This window comes from Aedes aegypti, chromosome 3 (assembly GCF_002204515.2).
Source record: "Aedes aegypti strain LVP_AGWG chromosome 3, AaegL5.0 Primary Assembly, whole genome shotgun sequence".
NCBI classification, from domain to species: domain Eukaryota; kingdom Metazoa; phylum Arthropoda; class Insecta; order Diptera; family Culicidae; genus Aedes; species Aedes aegypti.
In genome coordinates, this window is record NC_035109.1 from 202,030,513 (window position 1) to 202,048,007 (window position 17,495).

General features: G+C 35.6%; 1 protein-coding gene across 1 annotated transcript in view; it reads right to left on the reverse strand.

Moving 5' to 3' along the window:
- The window catches only part of LOC110679428, a 50,842-nt gene extending 38,444 nt beyond the window's left edge, over window positions 1-12,398 (reverse strand). The window contains exons 1-4 of the mRNA XM_021853965.1: window positions 12,183-12,398; window positions 11,684-11,883; window positions 1,088-1,192; window positions 755-925 (exon numbers count right to left, since the gene is read on the reverse strand). Coding sequence (XP_021709657.1) covers window positions 755-925; window positions 1,088-1,192; window positions 11,684-11,883; window positions 12,183-12,333 — 627 coding nt within the window. The 5' untranslated portion in view covers window positions 12,334-12,398. The remainder of the gene's footprint in view (window positions 1-754; window positions 926-1,087; window positions 1,193-11,683; window positions 11,884-12,182) is intronic.
- Between the last annotated feature and the right edge of the window lie 5,097 nt (window positions 12,399-17,495).

Genomic DNA, 17,495 nt, shown 5'->3' on the forward strand with positions numbered 1-17,495 from the left:
ATTACGTTGTTTCTGTTATGCCATTACAACAGTTTGAATGTTATTTTACTGAATATTTCTAAAGCGAGGTGCAGCAATAACGACGGGATATAAAAACTTTACTGTGCATGCTAATATTCACTCTTATGATTTTTTTAGAATAACACATTTCATTATGGGGGCCTTCTTTAGCGCTGCTATAAAGCAAAGTAATGCTGAAGGTGTCTGCGTTCGATTCCCGGTCGGTCCAGGATCTTTTCGTAAAGGAAATTTCCTTAACTTCCTTGGGTATAGTGCATCATCGTTCCTGCCACACGATATACGAATGTGAAAATGGCAATATTGGCAAAGAAAGCTAATAACTGTAAAAGTGCTCATTGAACACTGGCTGAGAACAAGGCTCTGTCCCAGTGAGGACGTTATGTCAAGAAGAAGAAGAAGATGAACACATTTCATCAAGAAACTTAGCGGTGTGTTATTTGTGTCACTTAACTTGTATAATATCATGTGTTCCATAGTATTGCAGGTTGTATAAAATTGTAGGAACATTTTGTCAAAATACAAAGTCACAATTTTCAACGCATATTTGTCTTTGAATGTTGACCCTCGATAACCATGATGTACCATTCCTTATGTTTTCGCATACACCACCGGTTTATTGGCACTCGGCGCCGTATATTTATAATAATTGTTTGGAAAGGAGAGGCGGCGCAAAACTCTAAAGGAAATTATTCTGCAAATTACAGGAGAAGAAAATTAAAAACCGAAAGCTTACCTTCAGCATCGTTCGAATTATTTCATTATATGCTCTATTTATAGCGTCTGCCGTACGGATACGTGTGCCACAATGTCGCAATTCAAGTTCGTAGCTCTTCGCTTCGATCTCCTCGTACAGTTCTTGCGGATCCATAAATTTCGTTCTGTCCTGCAATTCTGAGACCTTGATCTGATTGATCCACCAACAGCAAACAGCAACAGCAACGTGAAGAACAGAAAGTCGTGAAATAGATGAGCACGATCAATTAATTTCTATGGGTTGTCCAATTGAGACGAAAAGATAGAAAACAATCGATGCTTAGGATCACACGATCACTTTGCTTAGACTTACCAGTTCTTTTTCGTAAGCGGCGCTCAAAGTCTTGAAACGGTGCACTAGTGCGTCCAGTGCTTTTCGCTTGGCAAAAGTTCTTTGGTCAATTTTCTCGACAATGTTCTGTAATAGTATAAATGCATAGTTCGATTTTAATGCATTGTGTCCATGATAGAATAGTACAGAGACACTTAAATAGAAACGGCAGGGCTATGTAAATTAAAATCGTGATTGGTAGTTTAGTTATTATCAAACCGGTTGGACCATAATTTAAGACCCACGAAAATGGTCTTTCATCTAATTCAGGCACCGCGTCTTTTTAAAAATGCACATACATTTTTTGAAATTACCGTTTTGATTCGAAATCCGGACACCTAAGCACCTAGACAGCTTCAACTCAATATTTTTCAAGGAATTTCATATTATGGGATGAATTTTTTCGTTGAAGTATGTAAACAGCTGTCTTTTGAAAGCAATATTGAATTAAAAATAACGAGTAATATGATATAAACCACTTAAAATACACTAAACGTGTGGGATGTCTTGCTTTGAAATCCGGACACTGAATAATGCATGCTTCCAATCGCGGACACTTTTGCTTCGAAATCCGGACACTATGAAATTGTCAATAAATTAGGAGAATTTAATAAATATTTGCGTAAAAAAATTCCAACACGTTCTACAAACAACATAAAGCTATGATGCAAATATAAAAAAAAACTATAAAAAATATAAAATAACTACTGTAAAATCCAACTTATCAACTTCAGACAAGAAGGAACAGTCCACTCTTAGATGTGAACCTACTTAGAGCTTAGAGCCTGTATGATAAAGTAAATTTTATCTAATCAGTTAATGCTCAAAAATGAATGAAATGCGATTGAAGCTCAACTTTATTATAGTAGAATAAATACTACTTATATGCAGTAAGCATTCAAATTTATGAAAAGGTTTGCATCTCCTGTTTTCAATAAAATTAGTAGAACTGAGACGCAAATCGAATTCCAGAAGTTGAAGCTATATTCTGTTCCCCCCCACTGGACGAGGATATACTGCTGAATAGCACTTTTTAAAAGTATTAATTCCTTACCTGTTTCTACTCAGCATGGATTTGTTTACTTCCTATTTGAAAAAAAAAAAATGAATAAAATATTTCCAACACCATCACTAAATGTAGTGCAGGACTAAGACATCCATTTGTGTTGAATTAAACACTTGCTCACTCACAGTCCATCACTTTTCCAAGATTTTTAAAACTTTCAGCCTCCATAAATCACTCATTAACACTCTTATAATGATTTTTTCATCTTCCTTCAACAATCACTATGAATGGAATGTTTTAAGCATGGGATGTCCGGTTTTCGAAACGGTAGATTTTCATGGTTCAAAACCCGGACATCAGGTATTTTTGACAAATACTGGAAGCTTGTGCATCACTTTTCACTGTTTAGAAACATCACTATAAACAAGAATAATGTTCGATTTTGCTCAATATCACTTAAGTTTACTTCAATACTCTGAAATGATAAGATTTGTTTTATTTCATTTTCATTTTCATTTTGCAGCGTTTGGTGGGGCAATGAGAGCGCAAGTCAGTCCAAAGCCGGGGGAAGGGATAGGTAATGGCCGTAATAGTCTATGCGGACCACTTGAACACCATCGGAAAAGATAGGAAGGGTTGGGGTAGGGTATAGGAAATTGGAGAAGACTTGACACAGTAATGCGATTAATGCTGCAAAATGTAAATGTGCTGAGAGCAATTTAATTTGAGTTTTGGAGTTTGGTTTGATTTATTAAAATTCCAAACAATTGTACAAGTAAGAAAGAATTAGCTCATCGCTTTATAGAGATTTATAACAATATGAGAGTGATGCTAAGAACTGCTGATGGCACGATGCGACGCTTTAGAAGCTTTTGCTAATGATTGAACATTACTAAAAAGAACGCAATTCAATCGATGGTGACAACTTTACAAACTTTGTCTGTTTTTATCATGTACAGATATAAAATTACAATTCAGTTCACTGATTGGCGGTGCTGATTTATATAAACATATTTGATATTATTAAAATGAAATGTGTTACTTACTCATGATGTTTATACTTCCCTGACCAGAATTATTCTGATTTGAGCACCATTTTCGAAGCTATTCTATCCAGTTATCCATTGACTGCTTACAATTCTGAAATTATTCTTATTGTGCATGCTCATGCATTATATTAGTAATGATCATAATCATGCAACAGATAAGAAGGTGAGAAAGAGAGAACATAGGAACAGTGATTAGTAATGAGTAATTATGTAGTTTTGTTAGAATAATAAACAATTAAACAGCAGTAATGAATAGCTTAAAAAATGACATTACAGCATAGCTGAGCCTTTCGGATCATAAGACCGATGTATAAAAATAATTTGTTTCGAAATTGTCCGCGTGGTCTTCTAGTGCCCCTATTAGATAAGAATCAATCATAGACATACATACCGAATGCTCGTCATGACCCTATGACCAACATTTGTATATGTATAGCCTTAGCTGATGTGGCTTTTCTAATAGGTAGTTCTTTCACTCATTGATTGTCTTCAAAACCTTGTCAAGTATAGAAGATTGATTTTATTTCGTTTATTACTACAGTATTAGGTATTATTTTATGTTTTTATCACTATTGATATTGTCAAGGCCAGAATTCCTAGTGAGTGAAGAATTTCATAGTACTAGAACACCATAGAAGATTACTAAACACTACCTAATCATGGAACGGCTTTTTGCTCTATTATTTTAAGTAGATGCTATTGATCTCCCTTTGCTCCTATCCGCAACCCGGTGCACGCGCCCTGTTGGTTTTCGAGAACCTCGTAGGAGATTACAAACCGTCAATGGCATTCCCAATTACTACCCCACATTGCACATTCAAGGGTCTGACTGTGCTCCTAACCCACCCTCAGTTTGTAATCTTCTCGCCAGTTTGAAATTATATTTTCCCGAAGTGAAAGTAATTTTGATGAGTGATAGCCGTACTATGCAGTAGTTTAACCAGAATCTTTAGGTCAGAAGACAAAATCTAAATTTTGTAATAAAAAGGTTGCCATTGCTTTGAAATTCACCAACATCTAATCAAAGCTACTAACAACAGCGATCAATTGTCAAAACTCATCGCTCCCTGGAAAATATTATCCCAAGCCCAGGGAAATGATAAGATTTGTTTTAGGTGCAAATCTAAGGCTTCGACCTAACCAGCGCGAAAACTAACGCTCAATATGACACGAGTTTGTTTTTTAAGAGTTTCACAATCATTTTATCAGGTTACTATGCTGAGAATTATAACACCATGTAGAACTTAAAGTTAGGCATCGATTCGTATATAATTATTTAAAATTAAAATGCATATACATGTTAAAATAGCTGAAATTGTACTGAGTGTCCGGCTTTCGAAGCGTCCGGGAATTCGATGCAAAGCGGTACAATGCCCGTTGGATTTTGGCAACGTGCCAAAAAATGATGTTGCCTAAAGCGAAAATTTACCTATTTTGAACAAAATGAGTCTCGAATAGGCCCACAGAAACATTGGTATAAACCGGATTGGTGACTGACCCATGATCCATTTTTTGTATAGGGGAAGTGGTGAAAAAATTAACAGGGGTACACAGATAAAAATATTTAAATTCCAATGTAGTGTAAACTGAGGCATAGAATAATCATCTATTTTTACGGTATTCCGTTTAGTTTTCAACCAAAGATGCTTGAATGTTACATGATCGTGTAAATTTAAAGTGCAATTGATTGAAAAATAAGCGGTTTATCGTTGACATTTCAGTTTATTTTGATGCTCCAAATATGTGCATGAAAATTAACTTAAATTTACAACATATTTTTAGCTGTGTAGTTAAATGAACACCGTGTCTCTTACCGAGGAAAATCAAATTTCAATTATTTTTTATCACGCACGGGCAATTTATAGCATATATCAGAGTGTTCGAGTTGATACGGAAGTTGATTAAAGTGAAAACATCAACAATAACTAAGATTTTAGAAAACCATGTTTGAAAAATAGAACTTACGTAACGTCTTGAGGTTTTTCAGTGTTGTGGATATCGTTATGATATGATGTCAAATCTGATACCTTAAGATTTTTTTTGAATGGGTTATAATCTTTTAATTCTTCTTGTTCATTTTAATCAGACAACCATATGTTTTACCTTCCGCTGAAACCGCCATTTGCGTGACGAGTCTGGAATCATTGCGTATCTGTCGTTGCTAAAGGCAACCCAAAATTACTGTGGTAAAATGTCGTATTTCCCGCATTTACAGCCTGCAATGACAATATTGATTCAGAACATTCATGCACCCAACGTAGGTTACTTGATGAGATTCGCGCATTTAAACTACCGTAGTGAGGAGAGCCACGTGAGTTTCGCGAAATTCAAGCTATCTACTTTTACACAGCGTAACAAAAATTAATTTTTTGCGTGTCCCAAGGATCAAATTATGTGTCTTCAGTATATTTGGATTTGCTGAATCTTATGCCGTTCTCAGAAATGATCCAGCACGTCATCATTTTGAGCTACAAGGCCAAAGTTGTAAAAATCACAGGTTTCTTTGATTTATCAAACTTTTAAGTGATCTAATTTATGAAACATGCAAAATGGGTCTTTAATTTTCATTTAGGATAAAATTAGTTTTGAATTGCACGATTAAATTTTTAATAATTCGATTTTTTTTTATCATGCTTACAGTCTCCATAAAAACTCCATATAAAGTTTCTCTTATGTGGCAAAATACAATACTTTTCCAAACCATCAAAAAATAACTTTTGAGCATCGTAAGGATTTTGAACTTTGTTGAAAAGCATTTTTACGCATAGTAAATTAAGCAAACAAATTGGTACACAAGCGGGCAAACTTGCATGCAGGTTTGTTGAAATAGGGGAAAAGCACTAATTTTCGACATACAAGAATTCGGTGCCAATTTTCGGATTTCCATACAAAGTAGGCCAAAATTATATGAATGGGTCGAAAATTAGTGCTGGGTCGAAAATCGGTGCTCTTCCTCTAGTTAATTTTTGCACTTTCAACGGCCAATATCTCAAAAACTAGACGTGCTATGATATTTTTGGATTCAGCAATGGCAATGGATTCAGCAACCCTTAATTAAGTAAATAGTGATATTTTGGTGCTTTAGACAAAAACGGTGTTATATTAGTATCTTATTAAATGATTTTTAATTTCAAACAAATATGCCTTTTATTAGTATCCTTCTAAATTATTTTTGAACAAATATGCCTTCTATTGGCACCCAAACAGAAGTTCTCATAGCATTCATTAATATATGACAGTACTTAATATTGTCGCTTCCAATCTGGTTAGTCAATTGACAAAAAACCTACGTTGCGCAAGTTTGCGTAAGATGAGTCTAAGCTGGAACTAGACAAAAAAAAAAAACACAAATTGAAACTAGTGTGCGAGTGTGTGCTCACATTCAAAAACTAAGTTGAATTTCATTTGGTTTTCCCAAATATATTACAAAGGAGCAAAAAATACAACTATGTCGTTCATGTTCTTCAAAATGCTCTTAAACTTTCTATTTTCGAATCTTGGGAAAAGACTATTCAATACAATTCAAATATGCAAATATTTTGGGAGTAAATAGGGAAAGTGTACCAGTTAAGGCCATAGTGGTTCCCTATTTGGCCATACGTGAAATTTCGATAACTTTCACATTTAAAATCTTTTTGAATGTTTAAATATCAAGATATATCTTAAAGCTTACACTTACAACACACAAAATCTTTCAAAATGTGAAAACATTCAAGTAATCCCGTATGGCGAAATAGGGAACCACTATGTCCATAACTGGTACACCTACCCTAGTTAAAGTTAGTTTTTCGACTTTTTTCTGCCCTCGCATCACTGTGCATCGATGGGGCAAAAGACAATACATTTTAAAACCTTTTTAACTAAGAATAAGTAAATATTTCGACACAAGTTTTTTTAGCAAAATTGTAGCCAATATGTAGAAGTTTTACGGTGTGATATTTTTTTCTTTTTAACCCACCGTCGGTCGCCCTAGTGTACTGAGTACACGCACTTTGCGAAAAGTCGAAACACACGTTGAAAATCCTTTCAAATTGATCCGGGTGTTGGTCCTATTCCAAGATCTACTCTTCTTCTTGCTTGTAGAGAAGAAATTTTTCGAAAAAATCAACGAAAAGTATTCGAAAACATCGTGTTTTTAATCTAAGTTTTTAGTGCGACTGCTCGTGTAACTTTTTTTTACCGGGCCCGTCACACGAGCGGTCGCATCGTGTACTGAGTACACGCGGAGCAATTTTGATTGTACATCCAAAGCTAGGCAAGATAGAATATGGATGTCTTCGACAAATTTCTTCAGTCCAACGGTACCAATTGGTCAGTGGACAGAGAACACTTTGGAAACATCCTCATCTTCCTGTGGCCATCGGATTGTGCCCCGGGGGAACCGATGTAGTGGACATTTCGCATTGCAACATCTCGTACACAAATATCTCAGGATCTAGATTTTTTAGCAAGATGGTGTCTTCGGCAAAGTTGTTCAGTAGGTCAAGGGCTAACATGTGATAGGCTGCTTGTTTCGAAATTCTGCCACCAGATGGTGCTAGTGAGCATTTAATTTTTCAAACACCGATATCTCAAGATCCTGATTACCTAGAAAGATGATGTCTTCGACAAAGTTGTTTAGTAGGTCAAGGACTAACATATGATAAGCTACCTAACAAGAAAAACTGCCACAAGATGGCGCTAGTGAGCATGCAATATGTCAATCACGGATATCTCAGGATCCCGATTTTTTAGAAAGATGGTGTTTTCGGCAAAGTTGTTCAAGGGCTACCATGTGATGATCTTCTTGATTCGGAATTCTTTCAATAGATGGCGCTAGTGAGCATGATATTTTGCGAACACAGATATCTCAGGATCCACGTTACCTATAAAGTTGACGTCTTCGACAAAAGTGTTGAATAGGTCAAGGTCTAGCATGTAATAAGCCACCCAACTTGAAATTCTACCAACAGATGGCGTATTTTGATCGCAAATATCTCAAGTAAGTCAAGTACAAACTTGTGATGGGCCACACTTGTTTGGAAATTCTTCCACTAGATGGTGCCACTGAGTATGCTCAATTTGCAACCCAAATATCTAGGATCGTGATTGCTTAATCATGGAAATGACGGCTTCAACTAAGTTGTTTATTCTGTCCAAGACTGAAGCATGTTTAACATGTAATAAAACCGTTTGATTCGAAAACGGTGCCCTTCAGCATGAAAATCCCATCAGAATATACTTCAGAATTTCAAGGACAGTCAAATTTCCAGTCGATACTCAAAAGATCATCGAACAGATATTCTTTAGAAAGCTGATAAAAGGGAGCATTATAGTAATTATTATTTTTTTGTTTTAAGTATGGTTTAATGAGTCGATATCGAACTATGGAACATCGACTAATACAGGTTTGACTATATTTAAAAATATGACGATCAAAATCATTGCAGCCTGCAGTTGGTCGCATATATACGAATCGGTCGTTAAAAAAATGATCGATGGACACCTATGAGAATGTGACGCTTTTTTGTCTGTGCTGAAATCAAAGAACTGTCAATGGTGTTTACAATTGAGCAATAGGCTTTTTCACGAGACGTCTCGAATCAGCTGATTCGGAAGGTCTGTGACAGTTCTTCTATGCAAATGCCGAACGTGTCGGTGGTTCTATAAGGTAAACAATTATACAAAATAATGATCAAATATTATGAAGGCGTATTAGGTTTTCTAGAAAACATCTATTCTGTGAATTCAACTGAATTTTCTGATAAAATTGTCAATAGCATACTGCAGTAAACGTAGTGTTTTTCTGCTTTCAAACAGTATATTTCAAACACATTGATTGGTTTAAATAATGCGAATAATAGCCTTAAAACTGGTGCTAGACTTAGTACACGTGGCTTTTCATTTCTACTTCCATTTGAAAAAAAAAATGAAAAGGCCTATCAAATATCTAATGAGCCTATGCATGCTATAAAACGTTTGACTTTTTCTGTGCGCGCTGTTTTCGAGTTGCCCGTGAGAGAGAGCGAGACAGCTCCAATATACGGGGCACAGTAAAAGTTAAAAGAACAAAAGAACTTATGGCACGTACAGAGGCTCATGAGCGGCAGAAAGCTGTTACACAAAAACAAAGGTGGATGTGTGTTAGTGCAAAGTGATATGAAAAACTCGGTTTCTCATGGCGACTCACGAGATGGCACGCACACTACAACATTGTTCGAATCTCCTCAAATGTTATAGTCATTGCCTGTGTTGTTTACAAATCCATTCAAAGTGCTCTTTGTGCTAGTATTATCATATTATGATTATACTAGCACAAAGAGCACTTTGAATTTATTTGTAAACAACCAGTAAGTGAAATTATCGGTCACGGCGATAATCATAAGCCTATCTCTCAAGCTGATAATATCCCATAATATCAAACCCGACCAGTACTGCGAGAGTGTGGTCTCACGAGATGTGCAGCTTCTTCTTTCTGGCGTTACGTCCCCACTGGGACAGAGCCTGCTTCTTAGCTTAGTGTTCTTATGAGCACTTCCACAGTTATTAACTGAAAGCTTACTATGCCAATGACCATTTTAGCATGTGTATATCGTGTGGCAGGTACGAAGATACTCTATGCCCTGGGAAGTCGAGAAAATTTCCAACCCGAAAAGATCCTTGACCGGTGTGGTATTCGAACCCACGACCCTCAGCTTCGTCTTGCTAAATAGCTGCGCGTTTACCGCTACGGCTATCTGGGCCGAGATGTGTAGCAACGAATTTAAATTATCACCAGCAACGAGAAGTTTGCGTCCTACTTTTCTACTGAATATAAAAATAATATTGTTCAACTTGAATCTAGAGTTTGAAGTAGAATGAACCCTATATGTTTAATTTTATTTTGTGCTTATCTATTAATTTATTTGTAGCGAAATGTTTTAACATTTGACAAAACGTATATTGATGAGCCCAAATGATCAGTATCATAAGATGTTCAGAACATTATTTGCTCACTGGCGCAGGGTTACATAATTCAAAATATAATTGCCAATAACATGTGAGCACTTTCCTTACCTAATAAATTTGATGAGGACGTTTCAAAATAATCGGGAACTTGAGATTCTGTATTTGAAAAAAATTAAACCAGGAGCTCTTTCTCTAGCCTGATGGAAGTATTTGAAATCTAGCAGCCCATTGCATTTTGAATTGAATGTGGAAGAATTTTGAGTAGGTATATTTTACACTTAACACGTTGGTCCATGACATACAGAACAACTTCATCAAAGACACCAACTTTGTAATCTAATTTTATTTTCCTAACCAGGATCCTGAAATAATTCAATTCGAAAATTTTGTTTTGTGGAAGAATTCCGAATCAAACTGCATATCACATGTTTAGTCCTTGATCTACTAAAAAACTTTGCTGAAAACACCATCTAGCTAAAATATCATTATCTTAAGATATTGGCGATCAAAATACGGCATGATCACTAGTGCCATATGGTGGTAGAATTTCAAGTTGGGTAGCATATTACATACTAGACCTTGACCTATTCAACACTTTTTTCGCAGACGTCAACTTTATAGGTAACCTGGATCCTGATATATGTGGTCGCAAAATATCATGCTCACTAGCGCCATCTATTGAAAGAATTCCGAATCAAGAAGATCATCACATGGTAGCCCTTGAACTACTGAACAACTTTGCTAAAAACAACATCTTTCTAAAAAATCGGGATCCTGAGATATCCGTGATTAAAACATTGCATGCTCACTAGCGTCATCTTGTGGCAGTTTTTCTTGTTAGGTAGCTTATCATATGTTAGTCCTTGACCTACTAAACAACTTTGTCGAAGACATCATCTTTCTAGGTAATCAGGATCTTGAGATATCGGTGTTTGAAAAATTAAATGCTTACTAGCACCATCTGGTGGCAGAATTTCGAAACAAGCAGCCTATCACATGTTAGCCCTGACCTACTGAACAGCTTTGCCGAAGACACCATCTTGCTAAAAAATCTAGATCCTGAGATATTTGTGTACGAGATGTTGCATTGCGAAATGTCCACTACATCGGTTCCCCCGGGGCACAATCCGATGGCCACAGGAAGATGAGGATGTTTCCAAAGTGTTCTCTGTCCACTGACCAATTGGTACCGTTGGACTGAAGAAATTTGTCGAAGACATCCATATTCTATCTTGCCTAGCTTTGGATGTACAATTAAAATTGCTCCGCGTGTACTCAGTACACGATGCGACCGCTGGTGTAACTTTTTTTTGAGCGACTGACGGAAGGTTAACCGTCTAATATATACTTATTCTGGAAATATTGATGATTCTACTTAGGTCCTTACTCTATGTTGGAATTGAAGTCATGCCTGACATGTTGGGTAAATTCAATTTAAATTGGTCCATAAATAACAGAGAACTAGCCTACCAAAATTGATCATTTTTTCGAACAATCGAAGAAGTTGCCTACTGTTACTGTTACCTACTGTTAATCGTGTAAGGTTTATATTGAACAAAAAGGCCTTATGCCACATAAAAACGGTTCCAAACATACCTCAATCATCAAAGGATGATACGCTCTTTGCATTTCAAAATGGCCTTGGAAAATATTTTTGATCCGCTGAGCATCGCCAACATTTGCCACATTCAGGTAACCGGTGTCGTCCTTGAGCATTTTGTTTACCCTTCGAGTGTATTGCTGCTTGTTCTTCCGGGCCATAATTGTTTTCAGTGCTTGCAGCTTGCGGTCACGATCTTGGAAAGAGTGATATTTAGCATGGAATGTCCGACGCATAGATTGATGGAGAAATCGACTTATGACAACCAGTTTTTTTTTTTCTAACGAAAAGGTCGCCCACAAAACGATTTCTGAATCAATCGTGCTTATTCTGCGCGGCGTGTGAGTCGAAACGAGTCGCTCTCACGGCGAGTGACGTGAGACGACTAATGTTATTCAAATGGGAGCGAGTCGACAATTGTCACGTCATTCGACTCGTGTCACCTCACACGCCGCGCAGAATAGGCACGAATATTATAAGTAATAGAAGACCAACCGTAGATTTTGGTTATTCCAACATATTGAATCATTTTGTCTCCAGCAGTCCATTTTGGATCTCTCATACGATGAAATTTCAAATATTTGTAGCCAAAGATTCCATGATTTTCTCCTGTTTTTGGATTAAAATATTCTTCTTTTGCAGCCATTGTGGTTGAACTTCTTCTTTATCAGTTTGTGACGTTTAATTCAACGTTTAGAAGATTTTTTGTGAATAAAGTGAAATGGTTACTGCGATCAACGACTTCCGATTGTATGCGATGGGAATTGATTTTCTGCATGGGTGTCAAAATTATATTTCGCAGTTGTGTTAGCTCGCAGATGAAAAGATGTATTATTTCAATAGGAGTTTTAATATTTTTTACGAAGAATATCTTATAATTTCTGTAAACCGTCTCAAATTCTTTCATTTAATTTTTTTTTTATGAATAGAGACATGTCAGTTATCAATTGCAATTGATATAGAATTGAACGGGAGACCAACCTTTCTACTCCAACTCAATGTACAGTCGACTCTCCATAAAACTGGATATTCAAGGGACCATCGACTTATAGAATTATCGAGTTATAGAATATACCAACGCAAAAAATCCCAAAATCGAAGAAACAAATTTTTGCATTTCCAATACATATATGATTACTACTGTAAGAAAGCAATAATATTTTGTTGATATTATTTTACAATCAATTATTTGAAAACTTTTTTCGAAATGTTCGAAAGATCCCATTTTTTTACATACAATATTTTTTTTATTTTAATGTTTTAAACAATTATTACAAGTTGCATTCACTTCCAAACAAGAATTTGTCCCAGTTTTCCCGTATAAGAAGGTTTATAAAATAGATATCGAGTTATGGAGGGAAATTTTCCTCTCACGTGACATCGACTAATGGAGATATCGAGTTAGGGGTCGTCCATAAATGACGTAGCATTTTAAGGGGGAGGGGGGTGTTCATGAATTCGTGACGATGTGTGACGAGGGGGAGGGAGGGGTGCCAACTAGTGGACGTAGCATTTTGAATAATGTTGTTGAAAAAAGATGCGCTGAAAAAAATGACAAACAGTTGATTTTGAGTTATTTAATGATGATTCAGCTTTATAACAATAGTATGAAAAGAACAAAAATTTCTTTTTTTTCTGATAATCAAATCGATTTTATAAAGCATTAAATAGTTATGTGAATATTATATTGTATTCACGTCTAAATTAATTCATTTATAATTGAACAAGTTAAACGTTGAAAAAAGTAATTATAAATCAATGCTTTATCTACTTGGAAAACATTGTTTTCCTATTTGTTGACAAGACTTAGAATCAGCCGTTTTATTCATATTTTCTGTTGGAATTAGATTTCTTCAAAAGTGTACAATATGATTATTTAGGCAAATATAAATTTTACTGTAGTGAAACTAGATATCTATTTAGTAAATTATGCGTTTCATGATCTTCATAAGGACATCAAATTGGAGTGTCCTATTATCCAGATTTCTAAATCACTCGTTAGATCAGGAAAAGAGCATTTTTATCATTTTATTGTTTCATTATGAGTTGTATAAAAGTATTTCAGTATGGGGAACGATAATAAGGTTTAGTTGAAATTTTATTAAAGATGAATAATTTGTATAAACTAGCCACAGTTTTCTAATGCATTTGAATTTAGATAATAATGACTAGAATCCATTTGAAATGAAGGTGTTTTGTTGATAATATTCACTGGAATCTGCTTCTTAAGCAAAAACAATATAACGGAACTTCTGGTCATTTTTTTAATGTTTTGTACTTATAACTGTTGGCTTTACCAATCCGCACAAAGATTTTAACTTTTTTTTTCTACATTTCCAGCTGTAAACTTTGTTAAGGTTTGCATAGTTACAATAGCAAAATACTACAAATTAATTTTAATCTGCTCCAAAATCATGTAACCTCAACAGGAAAATTTAAAAAAATGATAGGGTGGGGGGTGTAATTGATATGCTACGTATTTTCTAAGGGGGGTATCAGCATTTGTGACTATATGCTACGAGGGGGGAGGGGGGTGTAAAAAATCAGTGAAAAAATGCTACGTCATTTATGGACGGCCCCTTATAGAAATATCGACTAATGGAGAGTACGATGTATGGGAATTAGAAAGGACCGAAAAATCCATCGAGTTACAGAGTAGGTATATCGAGTTATAGAATATCGAGTTGTGGAGAGTCGACTGTATAAAAAATTTAATTCAATAGCATTTAGTCTAAAATACACACTAAGAAAAACCTAATATTACATTTGATTACAAGCAGACTCGATGTAAAAAAATAAATAACGTAGCGGTGTTTGAACTTAAAAATACGTTATTTTTGTAACATTGCGTCCAATGTGGCTGAAAATTGTTGTGATCCGGATAATATTTAGTTCAAGGTGATGGAAACTTATGTCTTTTGTAACTCAAATTTAAGTCATTTTACTTGCTTTAATATGTTGGGCACATTTGACGTAAATTATTTTTTCTAAGTGTGTATGTATTCTAACTAGGGCGATTCGAAATTTAAAAAGTTCGAAATTCCAATCTCCCTTATGTTCCTTACCATCCTTACCATAAAAATAGAGTTCTGTGAAATTTCAGATTTGTCAGTGGCGATTTAAAGGTGGTCCAAAGGCAAAGTAGGTTTATATGAAAATAACTTTGGAGAAATTTCGAGAAATCTAATCCACCAAACATGCAAAAAACTTAAACTTTCATTTCAGATATAATTTGACTGAAATTGCACGATTATATTTTGATTAAACCGATTTTTTCAACATGCTTGCAGTCTCCATACAAAATTATTCGTTTCTCTTATATGGCAAATGCAATAATATTATAAACCATCAAAAAATAACTTTTCCGCATCGAAAGTATAATAAACTTTGATGAAAATTGTTGTTATACACATGCATTTTGAATTCTGTGGCAAATTAAGCAAATAAATTGTCGTACAAGCTGGCAAACTTGCATGCAAGTTGGCCGAAATAGTCAATTTTCGCATTTTCAACAGTCATTATCTCAAAAACTAGACGTGCCATGATATTTCTAAAAACGGCAATGGATTCAACAAGCCTCAATTAAGTGAATAGCGGTATTTTGGTGCTGGAGACAAAAAACGAGTTCCGCAGTGTTATTTATAATGCTCTAAATTTTCGAATTGAGCTCATCCTCCTGTACAACCTACCCTACTAACACAACCTCCCTATCCCGTGACGTCTATGAAGATTGTTTGGGTTCCCTGTATCTTCTAAAGTAGACGTTGAACTAACATTCCTTCCCTTCCCCCAGCGATTGTAAGGACGTGGCCAGGTGTACAATGTGATGCTTGTTTTGTTTAATTCTATTATGTTTGCGACGTTGTTTTGCGACACTACATGTAGATTTCTCAAAACCAATAGAGTTGAGCATTGTACAGCCACCCACGATTTGAAAAGTCGATAATGCTTTGCTATGCTAGGAAGATATAAAAAATATATGAGAGATTGGATTTTCAAACTTTTTTAAATGTCGAACCGCCCTAATATAACTAATGCCCTAACTAAATGCCCTACACGCTCAAAAAAGCGTTCTGGAAAACGTGAACTGTCAAAAATACACCGTGAACTACCATGATTGTTGTACCATGATGTCTCGTATACATGATCTAGTTCACGGTGTATTTTTGCTTGTTGACGAGTTCACGCCTGCTGTTCACGGATACGAGAACGGATTTTTTTCTGTGTACACAGTTCGAACGAAACGTGTAAATTTCTCAGACATATAATGCACATAATTGGAGCGTGGAATATCATGGATATTTACATGATATGTCATGTAAACTTCAATTACATGTCATGTAATTCAGCAGGATCCTGTGTGATTACATGACATATAACACATTTTTACATGCTCTCAGGCTTAAATTTACATGACGTCATGTTTACATCGCAAAAATGAAGTTTACATGACGTGTAATCTTCATTATTTTTAACTGTGTAGTTCAATCAAGAGAACGCTTTCGAAAATGTTTGGGAGACTGATTTGGAAGAAGTAAGAACTATTACTAAAAAAATCAAAAATATGAAAGCCCCTGTGTGATGATGGAACTTTTTACATCCTTATCAAGAAACTTCAGAAGAGTAGCTTATCATTCTTGGTTGAAATATTCAAACAAATTTGCAGTTGGCATATTTTGTTGGCAAATGGAAAAATGCCAAGGTTGTACCAATTTTAAAACCAGACAAAAATCTTGCAGACACTTCCAGCTATCGTCCAATCAGTTTGCTTTCCTCCATCAGTAAACTTTTTGAAAAGGCCATCAACGAAAATTTAATTTTTGCCAATGAACAGTTCGAATTCCGCCATGGACATTTGACCACTCAACAAATTTGATTCGTTCCAACAAATCTGAAGGCTATTCTACAGGTTGCTCTTCTAGACATAAAAAAAGCATTCGACAGTGTTTGGCATGAAGGTTTGATCGTAAAATTAAAAAAAAAACTATAATTTTCCGACATAGGTACATTGTTAGAATAATTCAAAGTTATCTGTCAAATCGTACACTTCAGGTTAATTATCAGAATTCCAGGTCTGAAAGGAAGTCGTTAAAACTGGTGTTCTTCAAGGTAGCATTTTGGGTCCAATATTATACAATATTTTCAAATCTGACTCACCGCCAAAGGACGCAACCTGCGTGTGGTCTGTAGTAAATTGCAAAAATGTTTGTATATTTTTCTTCATTTCTGCAAAAATGGAAAATTTCTCCTAATGCTGCTAAACTCAACTAATAATATTCCCACATGGACTAAAAGCTCTTTATTTGAAACCATCAAGTAGACATGTTGTGAGAAGTATTCTAATAAATTGTTCCGACTCGTGCTAGATAAAAATTGATACGATTTTCTTTGACACAGCTATTCTTGCAAAATCCCAGAAGGGAACCTGCTTAAGCCCTAAGCTGCTGGTCTAGAGCTGACGGCAACTTCTGGGGTGGGCACTCAATGCCTCTTTTGGTAAACCTGAATCTCAGAGTCGTTTCAGGTGCACTATGGGGGATCAGGCGGTCATAAAAGTTGGTTATTTTTGTGTTATTAATTATTAAGAAAATTATTAAAAAAAATCCAGCGGTACGTGGATGATTGTTTGTTGTGTGCGCGAAAGGAGGAAGTGGAGGCAATTTTGAACGTGTTCAATGGGTTCCATCAACGACTGCAGTTCACTGTAGAATTAGAAGTAGAAGGAAAACTGAAATTTCTGGACATGATTCTGCGGCGTGAAGACAACACGATCACAACGGAGTGGTTCCCGAAAGATGCAGACGGTAG